A 19,941-nucleotide genomic window follows, 5' to 3' on the forward strand; every position below is an offset into this window, starting at 1 on the left:
CCTGGTGTGTGTGTGACTGACCCCGGTGTGTGTGACTGTCCCCGGTGTGTGTGGGACTGACCCCGGTTTGGGGTGACTGTCCCCGTGTGTGGGTGACTGACCCCGTGTGTGGGTGACTGACCCCGGTGTGTGTGGGGCTGACCCCGGTGTGTGTGTGACTGACCCCGGTGTGTGTGGGGCTGACCCCGTGTGTGTGTGTGACTGACCCCGGTGTGTGGGTGACTGACCCCGGTGTGTGTGTGACTGACCCCGTGTGTGTGTGGGTGACTGACCCCGGTGTGTGTGGGGCTGACCCCGGTGTGTGTGTGACTGACCCCGGTGTGTGGGTGACTGACCCCGGTGTGGGGTGACTGGGGCGATGGCCATGGAGGCAGTGAAGGTGGCCGTGCCCTGCGGTGCCGGGCGATCGTCGGTGTGGACAGCGGTGGGGCCGGTGCCTCCTGCGAGACCCCGTGGCCCCCGCGGAGCCCCCCGGGCAGTTCTTCTTCAGCGGGGTGTTCAGTGAGGAGCACAGCACCGAGCACATCTACAACGAGACCCCCTACCCGCTCGTGGAGGTCAGTGGGGACCCAGGGCAGCCCCACGCAGCCAGGGATGGGGGTAGTTTTGGGCACCACAATGAGAGAAAGAGCTCCAGGAGCATGTGGACAGTGCTCTGAGGCACAGGGTGGGATTGTTGGAGTGTCCATGCAGGGCCAGGAGTTGGACTCTGATCCTTGTGGGTCCCTTCCAACTGAGGATATTCTGTGAACACATAGCCTGAGACATGGGCTTGAGGAGTTTTACAGGTGATCCCTAAATGGAGCAGGATCCACTTGATCTTCCCCACGCTGGAAGGTGTCCCTGCCCATGGCAGGGTGGTGGAATGAGATGAGCTTTAAGGTTCCTCCCAACCCAAACCTCAGCCTCGCTTAGACTGGCAAAATGAGAGGGGATCCATTTGTTTCCTTGTTAACAGATGAGCACAGAAAACAGCTGTGGTGAGAAATGAACCTGTTAAGCAAAAAAAGACCAACCTCCCCCCCAAAAAAGTTTTGTTAGAAGAAGTAACATGGATTAAATGGCTTCTGATGGTTTTAAGATAGAAGCTCCTGATCATGAGAACAAGCAGGGCTAGAAACAGAAGATATTAGACTAATAGGTTCTTTTTTTCTTATTTAAACCTTAAGAAATCCAATTATTTTCTGTTCCTAACACACTTCTCTGAAATAGGGACAAGTGACGGTGAGCAAGCACTTTTGCCAAGCAAAAATTATTCAAAGCTAGAGAACATCCCTTTGGCCACCCTACAACCAACTATTGTTCTGGTTGTCTCTTTCAATCTCATAAGATTTTATGCCCTATGGCAAAAAATATTCTGGTTTTCTAAGTGTTGGCGTTGTCAACTGCTTTTCAACACCTGCATTGCTTCAAGATTCCCAGTTTTAAGAGAAAAACATTGATTTATATGCTAATTTTGTAATTACTATACTCTGATGGTGTGTGGAGATTAAGCAGCTGTTTGATGTTTACTTCCAGCTCTTTCTTTAAAATACCTTTTAGGGGGTGGGAATGACTCTGGACAATGTATTTCCAGTTAGGCAAAGATGATGGTAGTTTTCTTTGATTTTTCCCCATTTCCAGGTTGTCACGGAAGGCTACAATGGCACCATCTTTGCCTGTGGCCAGAGTGGCAGTGGGAAGTCATTCACCATGCAGGGAGTTGTGGATCCCTCCTCACAGAAAGGGATCATTCCCAGGGCATTTGAACACACATCTTTGAGAGCACACAGGTGGGTGTGAAAGAAATCCTGTGGGTAAGTTTTTACTAGAAAGACTTTTCTGGTGTCCTATCTCAAGAAGTGAGTGCTGATGGCACATGAAGTGTGAATAGGGACAGGTTTGGGGTGCACTGCTTCTCATCCTTATGCTGAGGCCTGTCCACAGTCCGATGAACTGCACCCTTATCCCACACGACATTATGGACTTGAGGTGTGGAAGGACCAAAAGTCCCTTGCAGTGTTGAGTGGCTCCAGCTGGATTGAATTGCCAGGGCAGATTGGATGGGGTGCTGATGGGTGGTGGGCACCCAGCTGTGGGAGGGGCTCTGTGGGCTGCCCGTGCTGTGCAGCCTCTCCCCAAATCCTCCCTGTGTTGTGCAGTGTGCTGAAAAGGCCAAGCTCTGGCTGGGAGCCTCCTACCTGGAGATCTACAATGAGGACATACGAGACCTTCTAGGAGCTGACACCAAGCAGAAGCTGGAGGTGAGGCGGACTCATGGTGTCTTAATTAAGTGCTTTAATTAGCTCAGATAGGTGTTACCATGACTTACAGAAGTGCAGCAATGTTCTCTGTCAGACGCTTGAGTGCCAGAATATGAAGTTATGTGAGGAATATGGAAGCTAAGAGGGGCTTTTGAGGGACTTCAGTGAAAGTTTAGGAACAGGATGCAGTCGGAGATGTGTGTGGTGTATCCCACATGATAGTGGCTGGTAGCTCAGCAGCAGCTCTGTGAAAGTCCTTCACTGGACAAGGATGGAATAAAGTGCCCATGGGGCAGTTTCTTCCTCATCCTCTTCATCTCATGCTTGTCTCTAAAGCAGGAGAATTCTGGGCCTTATAAATGTTTAATCTGATCCAGTGGAGCCATGGATGATCTCTTTATCTGCCTAAACCTAAAAGGCTGATCCATTTTGAGGGGCCACAGCAGATATTACTCCCCATGGGAACACATGTGAAGTTTACAGGACCGCAGGAGGGTAAACTCTCCTGAAATCCTAATCAGGGGGCTGATCTTTATAAAATTTACTTCTTGGTGGCTTTGCAGATCTTTTTGTATGTGTTCCTGGAGGGAGCTAGAAATTTCCTGTCCCAATTTACTTCCTTGCAGGACTGCCCTGGTAAATAAAACCAAGGCAATAGCACCTTGAGACACTCTGGGATGGCAATAGACCCAAACTGCCTTACAGGGCAGATATTTCCAACATCTTTATGGCTTTAAGGCAGGCAAACCCCTCTCTGCTCCATGTTCCAAGTGTGCTTCACCTGTCTCGTGCTGAGGGAGAGTGGGAGAAGGGGACTTCTTGCTGCAGTTTCCCATCCTTTGTTCCACATCCGCGGTGACACGGGTTTCCATGGTGATGCAGTTGGCACGGGGAGGGCAGGAGCTGGGCAGAGCAGTTTCCAGGGTAACTCTGTCACACTGCCTGTTGCTGCCTCCTCTGAGTACCTGAGGGAGTCGTGTCCTGCGGAAACAAATCCCAGGCTGACCCGCTGCATTCCTCTGTGTCCCCCAATTCCCCCCAGAATCCCAGTTTTGTTAATTCCTTTGCCTTTCACCTCAGTGACTACAGCCATGTCCTTGGTCTAGTGTTCCTCGGGGACTCTGCATCACCCCCAGACAGAGCCAGGCCAATCCTGGGGCTCTCAGTAGCACAGGCAAGTCACAGTGTATGAACACTCTGGCTGTGACTGTACCTGGATTCGTCCCGGGCATCGTGGCTTTGGAACAAGGATAAATCCCACCCAGTTAAGTTTTCAGCCACTTTTGCTATGTTCTGTGGGATTTTTTAACAGCAAACACTATTTTACGTCATTTCTTGTGAACATCACTGAAGTATCTGAGCCTCCTCTTTGGAAGTCACAGTGCCAAACATGGTCTGTGTTGCTCTATCGTGAGAACTGTATCTCGGTATCCCAGCTGACATGATAAAGATAGTTTTAGTGATGAACTTAGCAGATGTGGGGTGTAACAGAGCTGTGGAAAATTAATTCAGCTCATTTAAAATTCCCAGTGTGGAGGGGGCTGGTGTAGGAGTGCAGGGATCTCTGGATTATTTGTATTTTTTTATGTAGGTTTGATGGGTAACTCAAAACTTTGGATATTTCCATTGCTTATTAGCATTCTGTATGAAACTTTTCATCTGTGTGGTTGATAATTACTGAGAAGGTGCTGTTGGGTATTTAATGCTCTGCCCCAACCAAGGGGCCCAAATAGGATTTTTGCTCATTTAAAAATTAATTAATCTGGAGAAAAATGATGACAGTTCACCTGTGTGTGACAGGTGTGACTCTGGGAATGCTGTCAGTGAGCTCAAGCCACCCACTCAGAGCAGAGAGTTCAGCAAAGCACTGGGAACAATATCTGGGAATATTGTATCTGTGCTTTGATATTAAAAAAAGCTTCCTGTGATTGAGGAGATCTTAGAGTCTTTGCCATAATAGGTGAGATGTATTTTGATTCTTGTTTAAAATATGCAGCTTAATAATAGAGAAGGTGGAGGGTGGATAGGAGCTGGGTTCCTCATGGCCTGGGGGATGTCTGAATCAATCAGCAACTTTTTTAACTGAAATTCTTTTAGCCATGAAGGTGGTTCCCTCTTTTTCTGTGGTTTTATTCCTCCTTCAGAAATAAGGCTTTTTTGGTGGCAGTCAGATGTGCTTTTCTCATACTGCAGTTTAATTTCATGTAGCACTCAAGCTTCCAGGCCATTCCCAGTGTAATTTTCCATGGTTTCAGTGCCTCTGGTTCTGACCTGGTTTGCGTTGTCCTGTTGGCAGCTGAGGGAGCACCCAGAGCAGGGGGTGTTTGTGAAGGGGCTGTCCCTGCACGCCGTGCCCAGCGTGGCACAGTGTGAGCAGCTGATGGACACGGGCTGCAGGAACAGAGCAGCGGCCTTCACCCTCATGAACAAGGACTCCTCCCAGCCCCACTCCATCTTCACTGTCAGGGTGGAAATCTGCACTGTAGGTGGCTACCTGGATGTCCTGCCTTAGGCCTGGGCCTAGCAGGGTGCAGGATCTCTGTGGTCACTCGTCATCCCACAGCTACCCTTAGATCCCAAATGATTGTAGGTCCAGGAGAAAAATCCTCTTCCCTGTGAGAGTGGGGAGGCCCTGGCACAGGGTGCCCAGAGCAGCTGTGGCTGCCCCTGGATCCCTGGAAATGCCCAAGGCCAGGCTGGACGGGGCTTGGAGCAGCCTGGGATGGTGGAAGGTGTCCCTGCCCATGGCAGGGGTGGAATGAGATGAGTCTTAGGGTCCCTCCCAACCAAAACCATTCAGGTCATATCACCTGACAGCTCCTTCACTGAGCTTAATCATAGGGCATATTTTTAAAAGATGGAAGAATCCTTTAATAAAGTTTTAGCGACTAATTTTCCTTTCATGAGTATCTTATTGGTATTTCTTTAGTTGGAAGAGCTGCCTCGCTGGGTCTGAACAGGGCGTTGGAGAGGGTTTTTCCTGGGATGAGAAAATAATTAATCTCTGCCTTGTCTTTGACCCTGGCTGTGAACAGCTTGGCTTTGTTTTCTTCAGCTGTTTCAGTCACACTACATCTTCCAAAACTGTGGTTCCAGATGTTGATGACAGTACCTCATTTTCCACTCAGTAAGTGAGGGATTTAGGGAGTTCCTCAATTAGTACAGACAGTGGATGCATTGTGTGGGTCTGTCAAATCCCAATTTTAATCCCAAAAGGGAAGAAGAAGTATTTGCACTCCTCTTCTGTGCTCCAGATTGGTGCAGGGCCCTCAATCTAGCCTGAGTTTCTCTGATTTCTCTGGCTGAAATTGTAAATACTGTGGAAATACATGGAGGGGGCAGTGTGTGTGTGTTCAGAGCTCACTGGGAGAGTAAGAACAGGCATGAATTTTTACTGTGGATCCTGTTGAGGAAAGCACTAAAATGTGCAGTGTTAAGATTAAACAGATATTTATTTGCTTCAGGGAGTCAGGGCCCCAATGCAGACAGAGAACAGGGCTGGAGCAGGACGTGGTGCTGAGAGAGTCCTGGCTCTTGACTGTTGAAATGCTTCCTTCTAAGAGCTATGTGGGAATTATTTCCATGCAGATGAGCCAGGGCAGGCCCACCTTAGGGCTGCCAAACTCAACTTAGTGGATCTGGCAGGAAGTGAGAGACAGTCAAGAGCTGGTGTCACGGGGGAGCGGCTCAAAGGGGCCACCAAAATCCACCTCTCCCTGCCTGCCCTGGGCAACGTCCTCTCGGCCCTGGTCGATGGCAGGTGCAGACACATTCCCTATGGAGACTCCAAGCTGACCAGGCTGCTCCAGGACTCCCTGGGAGGGAACACCAGGACCCTGATGGTGGCATGCGTGTCTCCAGCTGATGACAGCTGTGAGGAAAGCCTCAGCCCCCTGTGCTTTGCAAATCGAGCCAAGAACATCAGGAACAAGCCCTGCATCAACGAGGACCCCAAGGATGTGCTGCTGAGGGACTGTCAGGAGGAGATTAAGAAGCTGAAGGCCATTCTGGCTGAACACATGGGCACAAGTGACTTGTCGGGTAGGAGAGCCCTTACTGGCTGCAGAGATGTCAAAAAAGGGGGTTTTACACATAAAGTGCTAGCTAAATTTCACCTCAACCTTTCCCTTACCTATTGGAGGAAGAGTTCTCCATTCTGGTTACAGACTTTTTCTTCACTGCTGCCAAATTGACCTTATTCCACTGGCAAAGACCATCTCAATAACCCAGTGTTTTCAATAGTGACAAATTCTGTTAGAAAATGCTGACATGATTCAAATCCTTGGTTATTTTTGGTGATTGTGGCTAGAATTTGGTCAGTTGCAAAAGAGTGGTTTCAGCCAGAAGAACAAAAATGAGCTGCAAAAGAAATAATACTGTAAAATTCTTTATTGAATATACATATATATATATGTATATATATATATATATATACATATGTATATATATATGTTTTCAAAGTGAGCATTCAGCTCTTGTTCTCCTACCATGTGAATTTTTGGCACTACAAGAGAAGTTTTGCCCTCCTTATGGCAGTGCTTGAGGACTCAGCCCAACCTCAGCACACTTGCTCTTTCCTCTGGAGGAGGAATAGCAAGTGTAGGAACAAATGGGGAAAAGCAGTCTTTAGGGAGCTGATCCCCTGTGAAGAATTAAAAAAGGGCAACTTTCAGCAGGGGAATAAGGCTGTAGGATGACTTTTTCCTCCTTTCTGCCACCTTTCAGAAACAGCTGTGAACAAAGAAGGTAATTTCCTTGCACTTTTCATCTTCCCAGTGTCTTTTATCTCCCAAGTCTGTAGCATAGCCCTGGAAACAAGCCTCCTGTTATTCTTTGAAAGAGATATTTGTATCTATAAATACCATATAATTAAATTCACTTTCATGTTTCCCCTGAAGCTGGAACCTCTCCCTCTCTCCCCACACCTATGGAGCCCCAGGCCAGTGGGTGTTCTGGCAGCGAGCGTGGTTTGAAGGAGCACAGGGGTTGCCATGTTCTTTCTTGGCACCCAGCTTCTTTGTTCTCTTGCCAGGAATTCTGCAGACAGTCCCACCCAGTGACTGTGAGTGATTTTTATTTCTACTTTGCTTTGTAGGGCTTCTACCTGCTGAGGCTGCTCACCTGGGAGCAAATCCAGCTCCCTGCCTCAAACCCCAGGTGGATCTGGAAGCAGAGAAGCAGCTGATCGGAGAAGTAAGTTGGGAAGGGATATCCAACTTTGAGTGGCTTTGACTAAAACTTTTTCATAGTAATCATTACAAATATGGTTCAGCCTTTCCAGAACAATTCTCTTTTTCTATTTCTTTCTCTAATTTCTAATCCTTGGACTTCTCCTGTGAACAGACCATGTGTTATGGAGGCCATGTGCCTTATTACAGTCCACCTCTTGTTCCCACCTCTCTGGAGATGGATTGGAATGTATTCCCAGGAAGAATTTTTGGAGTAACTACGTGTGAAATTATCAGAGAAGGGAGGAACAGAGTTGAGGAAAGCAGTAGTCAAAGATGTTAGGAACAGAAATGAAGAAAATGAGGAATACAGAGCCAGGAGGAAGAATGAGTAGCCAGAGGGAAACAAAACTCTCTCCTTGCTCTTTAGAAAGTTCATTCCAGGGCACCACAACCACCCAAGGCAGCCGTTTCTAGGGCTGAAGAGTCACTTTCCATCACTACTGTGACAAGTCACAGAAAATGTCAGTGAATACGGGGTGGTGGAGTTGTATTGGGATGGGTGTGTGACCTGGAGTGGAGCTGGATGTGACCTCGGGAACAGTCACAGGGCTGTTGCTGTGCCTTACAGGAGTACAAGGAGAGGCTGGCCCGGCTCCAGGCAGCTACCAAGCACAGCAGGCGTCCTGCGCCCACCTGGAGAAGGACATCAGCAGCCTGAGGGATGACTTTGATCTCAAGGTGTCTGTTCTCAAGGATCTCTTCAGGAAGGAAGCAGGTGTGGAGGAGGCGGGTGGAGGCTGTGCAGCCAAGCCCAGGTTCCCTCAGGAGCAGGGGCTGTTTCTGCAGTCGGATCTGTGGCAGCCACTGCAGCCTTTAAAAGGCAGCGCTGCTACTGCAGCAATGCTGCCTGGCAGCAGCAGTCCCTGCTCCCAACCTGCCCTTATCCACAGCAGGAGCAGGAACTCTGCCTCTCCTGGGCCAGATTTAAGACTGTCCCAGTTTTGTCCTCTCCCCTATTTCCCTGACTTCTTTTCCTGTCGGGACCAGCCTGACCCAACCCTGTAAGCCTTGAGGCAATGAAAAGCCTCATTTCTGAATGAAACACCTGCTTTTTGCCCACGTAGCAGAGTTCCCCCTGGCTGAGGGCAGCGTGTTTCTGGAGCAGAGGTCACTGCTCTGTCCCAATCCCACTGGACTCATTCCCGAGGGCGGGGTGGCTGCCGCAGTCTCTCCCTCCATATGCAAATGTGCTGCAGCACTTGCTCTCCCGGTGGATTATCCACACCATCGCTCACTGCAAGGCAGATATTCCTCTCACATCCTGTAAATTGTTGCCAGCTCTCCTCTCCTCTCCATTACTACTTTTCACTGACACCCGCAGTGCCTCAGGGCATGGTTTGCAATGTGCTCCTACAGCACTTATCACCCACAAGCAATCGTGGAACCTATATTCTTCACTTTTGGTGCTATCAGTTTCGAAGGTGAAGGCTTGAGAGGTTTTTTATTTTTTCCTCCTCTGATTACAAATGTGCACCCCCAGCCTCTGAAATGGATTATTTTTGGAGCCAGGCTCTCCCAGCCCTGTACAATCTGCATTCCTTACCCCATACACCCTCTTGGTCTTTCATGGTTTTTACTGACCAGCAGAAGTAGGTAAATGACAGCCCTTTTCCTTTCAAACACTCATTCCTGGCTTTGGGTGAAGGCTTTGGGGGATGGTTTCACAGATTTATGTCTGGTTTTTCACAGTTCATTACCAACATTGTGGGGATTTCCTCTTTTCAGCTGACACACGGACTAGAACGACCTCTGGCCAGACACCTTCCCATGAAGCTGGTGCTGCTTCCGTGCATGAAGAGCCAATGTCAGCCCAGGTACCCTTGAGGCTCCTTCTCCCCTCGGGAGGAATAAACCTGAGTGGGTAATGTTGTGCTTTATCTCCCCCAGGACTCTCATTGCGTCCTTCCAGAGCTACAGCCTTTGTTTTCCTTTTGTCCCCAGCATTCAGCAGCACCTGGGACTGTCACAGACACTGGTGGGGTGAGCAGGGGCAGTGCTGGAGCAGTGGGAGCTGTCACTGCCCCGGGGATTTCCCTGCCTGCAGACCAGCAGCTGGTGCTTGCCAGGTCAGTGACGTCCCTGCTCATGCCAGCTGTCCCCTGGGCAGCACCCACAGGCAGCAGCAGGTGCCTTCTGCCATGACACCACAGCTGCTGAGCTCCAGCTGTCAGTGCAGCCCCAAATCAGGCACATGTGAGTTAAAATGATGAACTGGTTTGGGTGGGAAGGACCTTAAAGCTCATCCCATCCCACCCCTGCCATGGGCAGGGACACCTTCCACAGTCCCAGGCTGCTCCAAGCCCCAATGTCCAGCCTGGCCTTGGACACTGCCAGGGATCCAGGGGCAGCCACAGCTGCTCTGGGCACCCTGTGCCAGGACCTCCCCACCCTCCCAGGGAACAATTCCTTCCCAATATCCCATCTAACCCTGCCCTCTGGCAGTGGGAGCCATTCCCCCTTGTCCTGGCTCTCCAGGCTCTTGTCCAAAGTCCTTCTCCAGCTTTCTTGGAGCGCCTTTAGGCAGCAAGAGAGGCTCTAAGGTCTCCCTAGAGCCTTCTCTTCTCCAGGCTGTTTTTACCCCAAAAGTAACTTTGCCCTATTTGGGTGGATGAAGAGCTGTTCCTCGCGGCGCTCGGTGAGGCCAAGCGCCAGAATTGTGAGAGAAAAACGGGGATGTTCAAGTCAGCAGACGTGGATGCCAAAAAGTGTGTGCTCCTGGTAACAAATCCTGCCTGGAGCTGCAGGCAGGGGAGTCTTAAGTGCCCACACAAGTTACGGAGATGCCTCCTTTTCCTCTTGAAAGAGGTCCTTGAAGGGTACTTGGAGCCCTCTCATGTATCTACAGGTAAGGCAGCAGCTGTCCTGTGGCTCATGGATGGACTCTTCCCATCACTGAGGCCAGTTTTGCCTCCAGCTCGTGCATCTCACAGTGTTTGCAGCACATCAGCCAGAACTGACAGCAAAATTTCCCAGTAATCCTATTTTAGGGGCACTGTCTCCTGGAGGACAGGGCTGGGATATGAGGGATGCAGGCTCGAGACTTGTGCTCAGCCCATCTCAAAGGCAGCCCCGTTCAAGGTTTTCTCCATGTGAGAGCTGTCCTGAGAGAATTCCCTCAGCCAGAGTACACCACCATGTACTGAAGCAGCATGGGGGCTTGGGCTGCTCCAGAAATACGCAACTGAAGCAAATTCTGCTGGTTTCTCGCTTACTCTATTGTGCAGAATGATATCACAATTAGAAAAGCTCAACCTGAGATACGCTGTGGATGACAGAGTTTGATTCTGAACAGTTCTGTGGGTTTTAACCAGTCCTTTTGTGGGTTTTAACCAGTCTTTCAGCTTTCCTGTGGCATGTGCTCGCTCTGTTGGGTCTCTCCTGGTTCAAAAAGGAGCTGCTATGAATTGCAGAACAGCAGTGTCTGTAATTTGTGGGCAATTCTGTCTGTTAATGGAGAGATCTTCAAAGAAACCCTTCATTTGGATATCAAATGTTAGTGGTCCTATTGCAGGACTGGTCCTATTGCAAGAATTAATCCTATTCCTTTTGTGTCAAACAAGGGAAAATGCCCTTCTAATCACATTGTTAAATCCAGGTTCTGTGCAGATTGGGCAGGAGGGTTTGGTTCCACAGGCATGGGGATTTCAAAGCTGCCTGTTCAAGCTTTACACATCGGGGCAGCTCAGCAGAGCAAGGATTGAATCCTTGGATTCAATCGTGTATTAAGCAAAGGAAGGAGAAGGTCGCCTGGCGGGAGCAGTGCAGCAGAATAGCAGGTCAGTTCTGGGGGAGAATGAGCCATTTCAGAGGGTTTGGAGATAATTAAGAGGCTGTTATCAGTAAAGGGCTTATCAGCCAATTTGAGCCAGTGCTGGCCTACCTGAGCTCTCTGCTCTGCTCCAGATCCTGTGCAAAGGAATGGCTCTGGAGCATGGCTTTATTTCCATGTCAGAGCATGATTTCAAATACAGGCCTGTGCCAGTGCTCCATAAACAACGCTGAGGTCACACAAATCATCAACTGTGGCTGATACTACCCCAAAATGGAAACCACACTGTGGGTTTCAGCTCTACCACTCCCACATCCACCATTTAAAATAACACTCTGTGTAATTCTGGCACCTTTTGTGCATCTTAAAAAAACCCTAAATGTAATAATATATTCAATGTTTATTTAAATAAGAATTTAAATATGCATTACACAAAACAAGGGATTTAAAGAGAATTTTGTGAAATATGGATTTCTGGACATCCTTGTTGACTGAGGTTTTTGGAGTAACATATGCTTTGCCTTTGTGGAGTATTTTGCCCAGAGCAGCTGTGGCTGCCCCATCCCTGGAAGTGTCCAAGACCAGGTAGTGGAAGGTGTCCCTGGCCATGGCAGGGGGTGGGACAAGATGGTCTTTAAGGTTCTCCCAACCCAAACCATTCTGGGATTCTATTTATGACAGAAACTGTTAATAATAATTAGAATTTGCCATGATAGGGCAAAAAATCTTACCACAGTTCCCAAGTTTCTGTGTCTCCCTAAATGTCACCCATGGAAGGACGTGCATCCTCCATGCTTGTGCAGCCGGTTCCTAGTACCACTAAGCTCAGAGGAGTGTTCCCCTTCTCCAGGCTGCAGATGCTGGAGCAGCAGGTGGTCGGGGGAGAGAGAACAAGCTCAAAACAAGGACCTGAAGGAAAAGCACAAACGCCGGAATACGCGGACGAGCGGAGGCTGCAGCTGGTGGCTGCACTGCAGGAATCCAACCAGGACAGCAGTGAGCAGGCTCTCCTCAACAGCTATGAATCCATCCAGGAGGAGGTTCGAGCCAAGAGCAAGATGCTGGTGAGGGAGCAGCTCCTTCCTCCTCTACATCCCCGTTTTTTACGTTACAGGGTTTAGGGCTGTAGGTTTAGAGAATGACTCTGGCTGTGTCAGTATTTCATACACCACGTGGTTTGTGTGGGTTTTTACGAAATCCCAGATGCAACAGCCCTCAGGTGGGGAATTAAGCTTTTGAAGCCCAAACCCCACCAGTTTTAAAGGCTCGGTGTGTGACACTTGGCTGAAGGAGGATGTGTTGGGATGGGAGGGGATGCGACTCCCTCTGCTGACCTATGGATCTGCTGCAGCTCCCATCAGTTCTAAGCACACTTTCTGGGGGAAGAAATAAAGCATAAAAGTAACGCTCTTAAATTTTACATTTAAAATCTTCATTTTCAAAACACTTGAAAATCAGTTTTGCTCTGATATTTAGTGGCAGAATCAGAGGGGCTGCAAAAAAAATTACATTTGTGTGTACAGTCCTAGACCTGCACATGAAGGACTTGCTTTATTTGGGTATTTAGGTTATCAAAGAACTATTGCACCTTTTTAAATGAAGTTAGGAACTTCCAAGAGTTCCAACACCACAACAGTAAGATTAGCTTCAGGTTCATTCAAATATCATCCCTGTGGAGAAACATGAGAAATCTTTCTTTAAAACAGACATGGAATAATCTCTGCACACAAATTTCATGCTAATTTGTACCTAAATTAGAAATGTTTCCAAATATTGAAGCTTTCCTGACTGTCTTTCTCTGCCTGGCAAATTCCTGTACTCATAGTAACCATCAGTCTCTCTGCCTTATAATCCTGACCACTTGTTTTGTGGCCAGCTCCGGGCTGCCCAGACCGAGATCAAAGACCTGCAGCTGGAGTTTGGGCTGGAAAAGATGGATTATCTGAGCACCATCCAGCGCCAGGAGCGGGACCTGATGCTCTGCCAGCAGCTGCTGGATCAGGTGCAGTCCCTCATCCGGCGCGACTGCAACTACAGCAACCTGGAGAAGATCAGGCCTGAATCCGTCTGGGATGAGGAGAGCGGCTGCTGGAAAATTCCAGAGCCTGACATTCAAAAAACCCACCTGCCCGCAGGTAAGGGGACAGGGCCCAGGGGAGAGGAAGGTGCTGTGGATGACAGGAGGGTGATGCAGGCACGCAGCTGTGACAGGATGTGTGCAGTTATAACATCTTCTACATAAAGTTTGTCTGGAAAGTTTGAATACCATGATCTAAGGTGGCACGAGGTGCGGCTCCCTCGGGAAGCTCTGAGCAGTGCCGGGATCAGGGAGCGCAGTCAGGGCAGCGGTGATTGTTGTACCCACAGCCACCCTTCACGCCACCTCTTCCCACAGCGGTCCCAGCCCCGCCACAGCCCAAACCTGCCCGGACAAGCCCCTCGAATGAGAGCGGGGAGCCAGCGGTACGGCCCATTCCTCCTCCATTTCTATCCCATTTTACCAATTTTGCCTTGTCGCTGGGGCTGCTGACCGCGTTTCCCACCTGGACCGCTGCAGGCTGGTGCTGGACAGGAGCGACAGCGAGACCACCGCCAGAAACTACTTCGGATCCCGGCGAGCCGGCCAGATCCTGCACCCAGACCAAGGTAACCCCTTCTCCCAGATACCGCCGGCACGCTTCATTTTCCTCCTTTTCCTTGAGGAATCAAATGGCGACCCGCCCAGGACCAATTCTGCCTCAACCCTTTGACCTCTCGGGGGTTTCTCGCAGGGCACAGCCGCATTTTGCGGTCCTGCAGCCACCCACCACAACCCCTTCCTCTCCCCTTCCAGCTCCCGCAGGCTCCGAGGGGGCTGCGAGCAGCGCCTGCACCATCCCCCAGCCCCGACCCTTCCGCCTGCAGTCCCTCGCCTTGGCTGCCACCGCCGACACCAAGCGCAGGACGGGCAAAGCGGCTCCGGCAAAGGCGGCTCCGGCAAAGCCGCTCCGGCGCCGCCGCTTTTGTCCCACCGCGGTGTCCGAGAGCAGAGGGCGGCCGGGCCCTCCCTCCTCCCCCGGGCGGCGGCGTTTGCGCTGCGTCCCGGCGCCGCGGAGCTGTCTGTCGCTGATTGGCTGGAGGCTGCGCGGCGCTGGCGCTGATTGGCTGGAGGCTGCGCGGCTCGGCGCTGATTGGCTGGAGGCTGCCCGCTTCTGAGGTGGTTCGGCGAGCAAGATGGCGGCGGCCGCTGTGGCTGTGTGGGGGCTCCTGGCGGCGCTGGCGGCGGGCGCTGAGGGGGGGCCCCGCACGCTGGTGCTGCTGGAGAACGGGAACCTGCGCGACACGCACTCGATGTTCTTCCGCAGCCTCGCGGGTACGGAGCGGGTTTGGTGGAGCGGGAGGAGTGGGCTTGGGGACCCAGAGTCAGGATGGGGGAGAAGGTTGGAGTTACCTGAGGGAAAAGGGGATATTTGGGGTCTTCGGGTTAGGCCGAGGGAGGAGATGAGGTCCCCTGGCGGGGCTGAGGGCGGAGCCAGGGGTCCCTTGCTGGAAGGGAGGAGTTTAGATTCTTGTGGTCAAGATAGGGGTCCCCTAGGGGAGAGGGGGGTGATCGGGGTTTCCGGGTCAGGATGAGGGAGGAGATTTGGGATCCTGCACCGGGCAGAGGGAGGAAATTGGAGTTTCCAGGCGGAAAAGGAAGGTGTTTGGGGATCCCATGTCAGAGTGGAGGAGGAGATTGGGGTCAGTGTCAGGCTGAGGGAGCAGATCGAGGTCCCCTGAGGGAGAATGGAGTGTTTGAGGTCTCCTGGTCGGGCTGTGGGAGGTGATGGGGACTCTGTGCCTGGATGAGGGAGGAGATTGGGTTCCCTATGTCAGAATGGGGGAGGAGATCGGGGTCCCCTGGTCAGGCAGAAAAGGAGGTTGGTGTTCCCGGGGAGAGGGGGTTGTTTGGGTTCCCCTGGTCAGAATGAAGAAGATTTGGGTCCCCATGTCAGGGTGAAGGAGGAGATTGAGAGGGGAGTGCTGTCGGTGTCGCCCGGTCAGGCTGAATGTGAAGAAGGAGGAGACTGGGGTTCCTTGGTTTACAGGGAGGTGTTTGGGTCCCCTGGCTAAGCAGAGGGAGAAGACTGGGAACCCTGTGCTAGTCTGAGAGAGGAGATTTGGGTTCCCTGGAGGGTGGGGGGAGTTGGGATCTTCTGGTCAGAATGAGGCAGGAGATGGGGGCTGTTTCCCCAGCTGTGCCTGTGTTTGGGTCCTGTGCAGCATCAGTCCCTGTTCGATGGGTGACAGCAGGGCATCCTTTGACATCTGGGCTCTTCAGGGGATCCACCCCCTTGGGTTTATGTGGGAACCCTCATGTGCTGCTCCTAAAAAGCCCCTAAGCCAGTTTTTCCAAACCACTCTTTCTTTGGGGGAATAAACCTCTGGATCCTGCTGCAGCTTTGCTGCTCCATGGGTGGTTTCAGGCCATGCAGAAGTTGTCACTTTTGTCTCCTGGCTGCAGACAGGGGCTTCGACCTCACCTTCCGGACAGCAGATGACGCCGGCCTGTCCCTGATAAAATACGGGGAATTCCTGTACGACAACCTCATCATCTTCTCCCCATCCATAGAAGGTAAATGCGGAAGGGGAAAGCTCGGGTGGCATTTCTGGAAGAGGATTTCCAGCTGTTTTGTGAACTTTAGTTAAATCTTACACTTTAGATGTACTCAGTAGCAAACTGCAGCTCCATCCTGGCCTGTATTGGTGGTTCTGCCATAGATTTGGTGATTTGCCATGGTTTAATTCTAATGGGAGGTTATTTCTGAGCTCTAGCTTGAATTGTTGCTGTTTGCTTTCAGACTTTGGTGGGAACATCAATGTGGAGACCATCACCGCGTTCATCGACGGCGGCGGCAGCGTCCTCGTCGCCGCCAGCTCAGACATCGGTGAGTGCAGAGAATTAACTCACTGCAGCAAAAACAGCCGCTCCTTGTGCACCTCAGGTTTTGCGCTGCGAGGAAATGGGTGATTAAAGCCTTTAGTAACACGTTCAGTGGGAATGCAGCTCGGGAGGTCATGTTGCTCCCTGGGGTTTGGCTCATAGAGCGTTGAACACACGACTCTCAGCTGAATTTACTTTTTCTTTTGAGTTTGTGTCTTGTAACGGAGAATCTGTTGTGTCCCTGCAGGTGACCCCCTGCGAGAGCTGGGCAGCGAGTGCGGGATTGAGTTCGATGAGGAGAGGACAGCGGTCATCGACCACCACAACTACGACATCTCCGACCCCGGCCAGGTAACGCTTTGCCTGCACCCTTGGGCTGCTTTAACGAGCACGTGGGTGCAAAGCTTTAGGGATGAGTCCTCTGGCCTTGTTCTCCCTTTTTTCTGCTATCCCTTCTCTCCCATCCTTCTCCCAGGAAAGTGGTAAATAATCCATGTTGCAACATTCAGTTCTGCTGCTGTCAGCATCCTTCAGGCTCTAGTTTCAGATGGTCACCGTGTGCAGGCAGGGAGACTGATTAATGCTGGTTCTGGATCCCTCTGAAGCTTGGGGGGAATTTCAGCTGAGGGTGCGGTGTGTCGGACACCAAGTGCAACGCTTCAGATGTGGGAGGGGAGATTTTCAGTCCCAGATTTTCAGATCAGTATAGAAACAGAAGCATTTCTACAGTTTTTCCCACCTGGTGTAATCCAGCACTTTAAAATTAAAATACATATTAAGGTCTGAACTAAATATACTCGGATCATTTTTTGTTTAAGGTAAACTGTTGAAGCAGCACATATGTGCGTGTTGTCCTGGTTTGAGAGTGAAGGTTGCTAAATACAGGGAAATTAAACACTGAAGGTGTTGCTGTCTTTATCAAGCGGCAGTTTATATTTCCTTGAGGATCAGTATTAACCTAATTTGATCATAAACAGAAAAATGCTGTTGTTTTGCTTTTTAATTGAACTACAACATTCACCCAACAGTTGTAATTGTCTGTAAAAATGAGGTTAACTTTTAACTGCAGAGCTGTTGTTGTCACTAAACCCCGACTCACCTCACACAGCTCTCTCTCGTTTCCCCAGCACACGCTCATCGTCGCCGACACTGAGAACCTGCTGAAGGCCCCCACCATTGTGGGGAAAGCAGCACTGAACCCCATCCTGTTCCGAGGAGTTGGGTGAGCAGCAGGGGCTGAGGTGGGGGTAGAGCAGTGGAACCAGTGGTGTTGCTGTGAGGTGAGCGTGGGGTCAGCCACTGGGACTCTTAATGTGAGCTTAACAAATCTCTCTTGATTTCAAACAAAAATAGAAGGAAACCCTCCAAAATAGCTTAGTTGTTGGCTTAGGAATGGTTCCTAACAAATCAGTGGAGGAAATATTTAGTTTCTCAGCAGGTTCGAAGGGTGAGAAGGTCCATGGGGTTGAGCGGGTGGCCACACGTTCCTCTGGGTGTGGGGGGCCCTGGGGGTCTTTGTGCTGCTCACTGTGGCTTTCCCTGCAAGGATGGTGGCTGATCCCGACAACCCGCTGGTGCTGGATATCCTGACTGGCTCCTCCACCTCCTACTCCTTCTTCCCAGATAAGCCCATCACTCAGGTACGCTCCCTTCCTTTCTCTGCTGTTTTGAGCTGTGCTTCCGCAATTTAGTCCCTCTAACTTCAGCTGCTTGGGAAAATCCTGGAGTGTTTGATTTCCTGATTGGTTTTGAAAGGATTGGGCTGTTGGCTGCTTCCCCATGTTGCCTTGGGAATCTTCCTCTCTGCTTTGTGCTCGTGGGGAGGTGTTCGGAGTGAGGGACACGTGCTCTGGAGGAGAGGCCGGCCTAGATCAAAGCATCTCTCCCATTCCATCCCACCTGGAGTGGCTATCAGAATCCTGTTCCTTCTTTCTCTGAGCTTCGTGGTCACTACTTAACTGCAGCTGGTGCTACGACAGCCAGCCTGTCCCACTCCACAGCAAACTCTTCTCCATGCATTCCCAAGTGGGCTAAGGCCTGTTCCACCTCGTTGCTCCGCAGTACCCGCACGCGGTGGGGAAGAACACGCTGCTGATCGCGGGGCTGCAGGCGCGCAACAACGCCCGCGTCGTCTTCAGCGGCTCCCTGGATTTCTTCAGCGACGCCTTCTTCAACTCTGCCGTGCAGAAAGCGACTCCTGGCTCCAAGAGGTGCGCTGGCTTCCCTGGCTGAGGAGTGTTTGAGGAGTGGTTTGAGGACAAAAGTCCTGGGAAACAGGCAACAAACGTTTATGTTTTGGGAAAGAGCAGAAAGCTTGAATTGAATCGGGGTGACATGTCTTTCGGTGTTGCGGAACAAAGAGCTTTGGAAAGCAGCTCCTTCCTGTAACCTCAGCTCAGTTTGTGTTGCTTTCACATCTGTTTGGTTTAGTTTGGGTTTGGCCCCTGGGTCTTCTCGGCTGTCTCAGCCTCCCGTGTTCCGCAGGTACTCGCAGACGGGTAACTACGAGCTGGCCGTGGCCCTGTCGCGCTGGGTGTTCAAGGAGGAGGGGGTTCTGCGCGTGGGCGCCGTGTCCCACCACCGCGTCGGGGAGCTGGCGCCGCCCAACGCCTACACCGTCACTGACCTCGTGGTGAGGCTGCCGGCCTGGCGGGGCGGGGGCCGCCTGGCACTTGGGGAACCTTGGAGCTCGGGGTCGGCTGAGGCTCGTTTTCAGGCATCGCTGGTTCGTTTGTCCCAGGAGTACAGCATTGTGATCGAGAAGCTCGCTGATGGCAAGTGGGTACCCTTCGACGGGGATGACATCCAGCTGGAGTTCGTGCGCATCGACCCCTTCGTGCGCACCTTCCTCAAGAGGAACGGTAGGTCCCCGTCAGGAGGAGCAGGAGGTTCTCCTCAAGAGGAGCAGGAGGTCCCACCGCTGCCCTGGCCCCACACTGGGGGCGTTTTCACCTTCCACAGCTTCTCGTGTCCCCTCAGTGTCACCCTGTCTCTCCCTCAGGTGGCAAATACAGCGTGCAGTTCAAGCTGCCGGATGTCTATGGCGTGTTCCAGTTCAAAGTGGATTACAACCGGCTGGGATACACCCACCTCTACTCCTCCACACAGGTAAGCGTGGGGCAGTGGATCCCACCCTGTCCTGGCAGGAAAGGCTGCCCCAGGCTGCTGGACTGCAAGGGCTGCTCTGTCCCATGCCAGGTGTCCGTGCGTCCCCTCCAGCACACGCAGTACGAGCGGTTCATCCCCTCGGCATATCCCTACTACGCCGGCGCTTTCTCCATGATGGTCGGCCTCTTCATGTTCAGCATTGTCTTCCTGCACATGAAGGAGAAGGAGAAATCCGACTGAGCTCCCTGTGGGAGCCTTTCCTGGTGCCAGGAGGGCCAGGCAGTGCTCGGAGCCTCGCGTGTATCTGTGTGAGGACTGGTGGGTGCCGGATGCACTGTGGGGCTGCATTTGGTCTTTTTTTTTTTTTACACCTGGGGGGGTTGTTGAGAATGAAAATTAAATTTTGGGGGGGAAATCCATTGCCAAAGTCTCTGCAAACCCGGGGACTGGAACACTTCCGGTGTTTACTGATGAATCACTGTTTGTTTCACTCCATTGTTGGAATGATTTGGCTTGCAGATTAACTCCCAGTTCAAAATAAAGGCTCTCGTTCCTCTCAGCCTGGAGGGGAGTGAAGTCCTGGCGTGGGGCATTCAGTGCATTCCCGGACCTGAGGGCTGTGTCCCCACCTCACCCTCGCCCGCTCCGGGCGTTCACCAGGGTGAGCTGGGAGGGAACAGTCAGATG

General features: G+C 51.4%; 2 protein-coding genes across 2 annotated transcripts; both read left to right on the forward strand.

Annotated features, from left to right (window-relative positions):
* Nucleotides 1-350: 350 nt before the first annotated feature.
* Nucleotides 351-14,438, forward strand: KIF17 (kinesin family member 17). Its single transcript, XM_069035220.1, is given in 18 exon segments — nt 351-557; nt 1,624-1,749; nt 1,752-1,772; nt 2,142-2,243; nt 4,540-4,729; nt 5,832-6,284; nt 7,339-7,436; nt 8,043-8,073; nt 8,076-8,189; nt 9,200-9,288; nt 9,416-9,540; nt 12,094-12,127; nt 12,129-12,174; nt 12,177-12,307; nt 13,120-13,378; nt 13,639-13,714; nt 13,789-13,889; nt 14,077-14,438. Coding segments are annotated over 17 exon segments (2,289 nt in total). The 5' UTR covers nt 351-557; nt 1,624-1,692.
* Nucleotides 14,428-19,832, forward strand: DDOST (dolichyl-diphosphooligosaccharide--protein glycosyltransferase non-catalytic subunit). The gene is made up of 11 exons (XM_069034834.1): nt 14,428-14,595; nt 15,727-15,837; nt 16,064-16,150; nt 16,394-16,497; nt 17,274-17,368; nt 17,693-17,786; nt 18,208-18,356; nt 18,631-18,778; nt 18,887-19,007; nt 19,148-19,254; nt 19,345-19,832. The coding sequence occupies exons 1-11, from the start codon at nt 14,457-14,459 to the stop codon at nt 19,492-19,494; spliced, it is 1,305 nt and encodes a 434-aa protein (XP_068890935.1). The 5' UTR covers nt 14,428-14,456; the 3' UTR covers nt 19,495-19,832.
* Nucleotides 19,833-19,941: the final 109 nt, after the last annotated feature.

Source organism: Aphelocoma coerulescens, chromosome 21, assembly GCF_041296385.1.
Source record: "Aphelocoma coerulescens isolate FSJ_1873_10779 chromosome 21, UR_Acoe_1.0, whole genome shotgun sequence".
Classification (NCBI taxonomy): domain Eukaryota; kingdom Metazoa; phylum Chordata; class Aves; order Passeriformes; family Corvidae; genus Aphelocoma; species Aphelocoma coerulescens.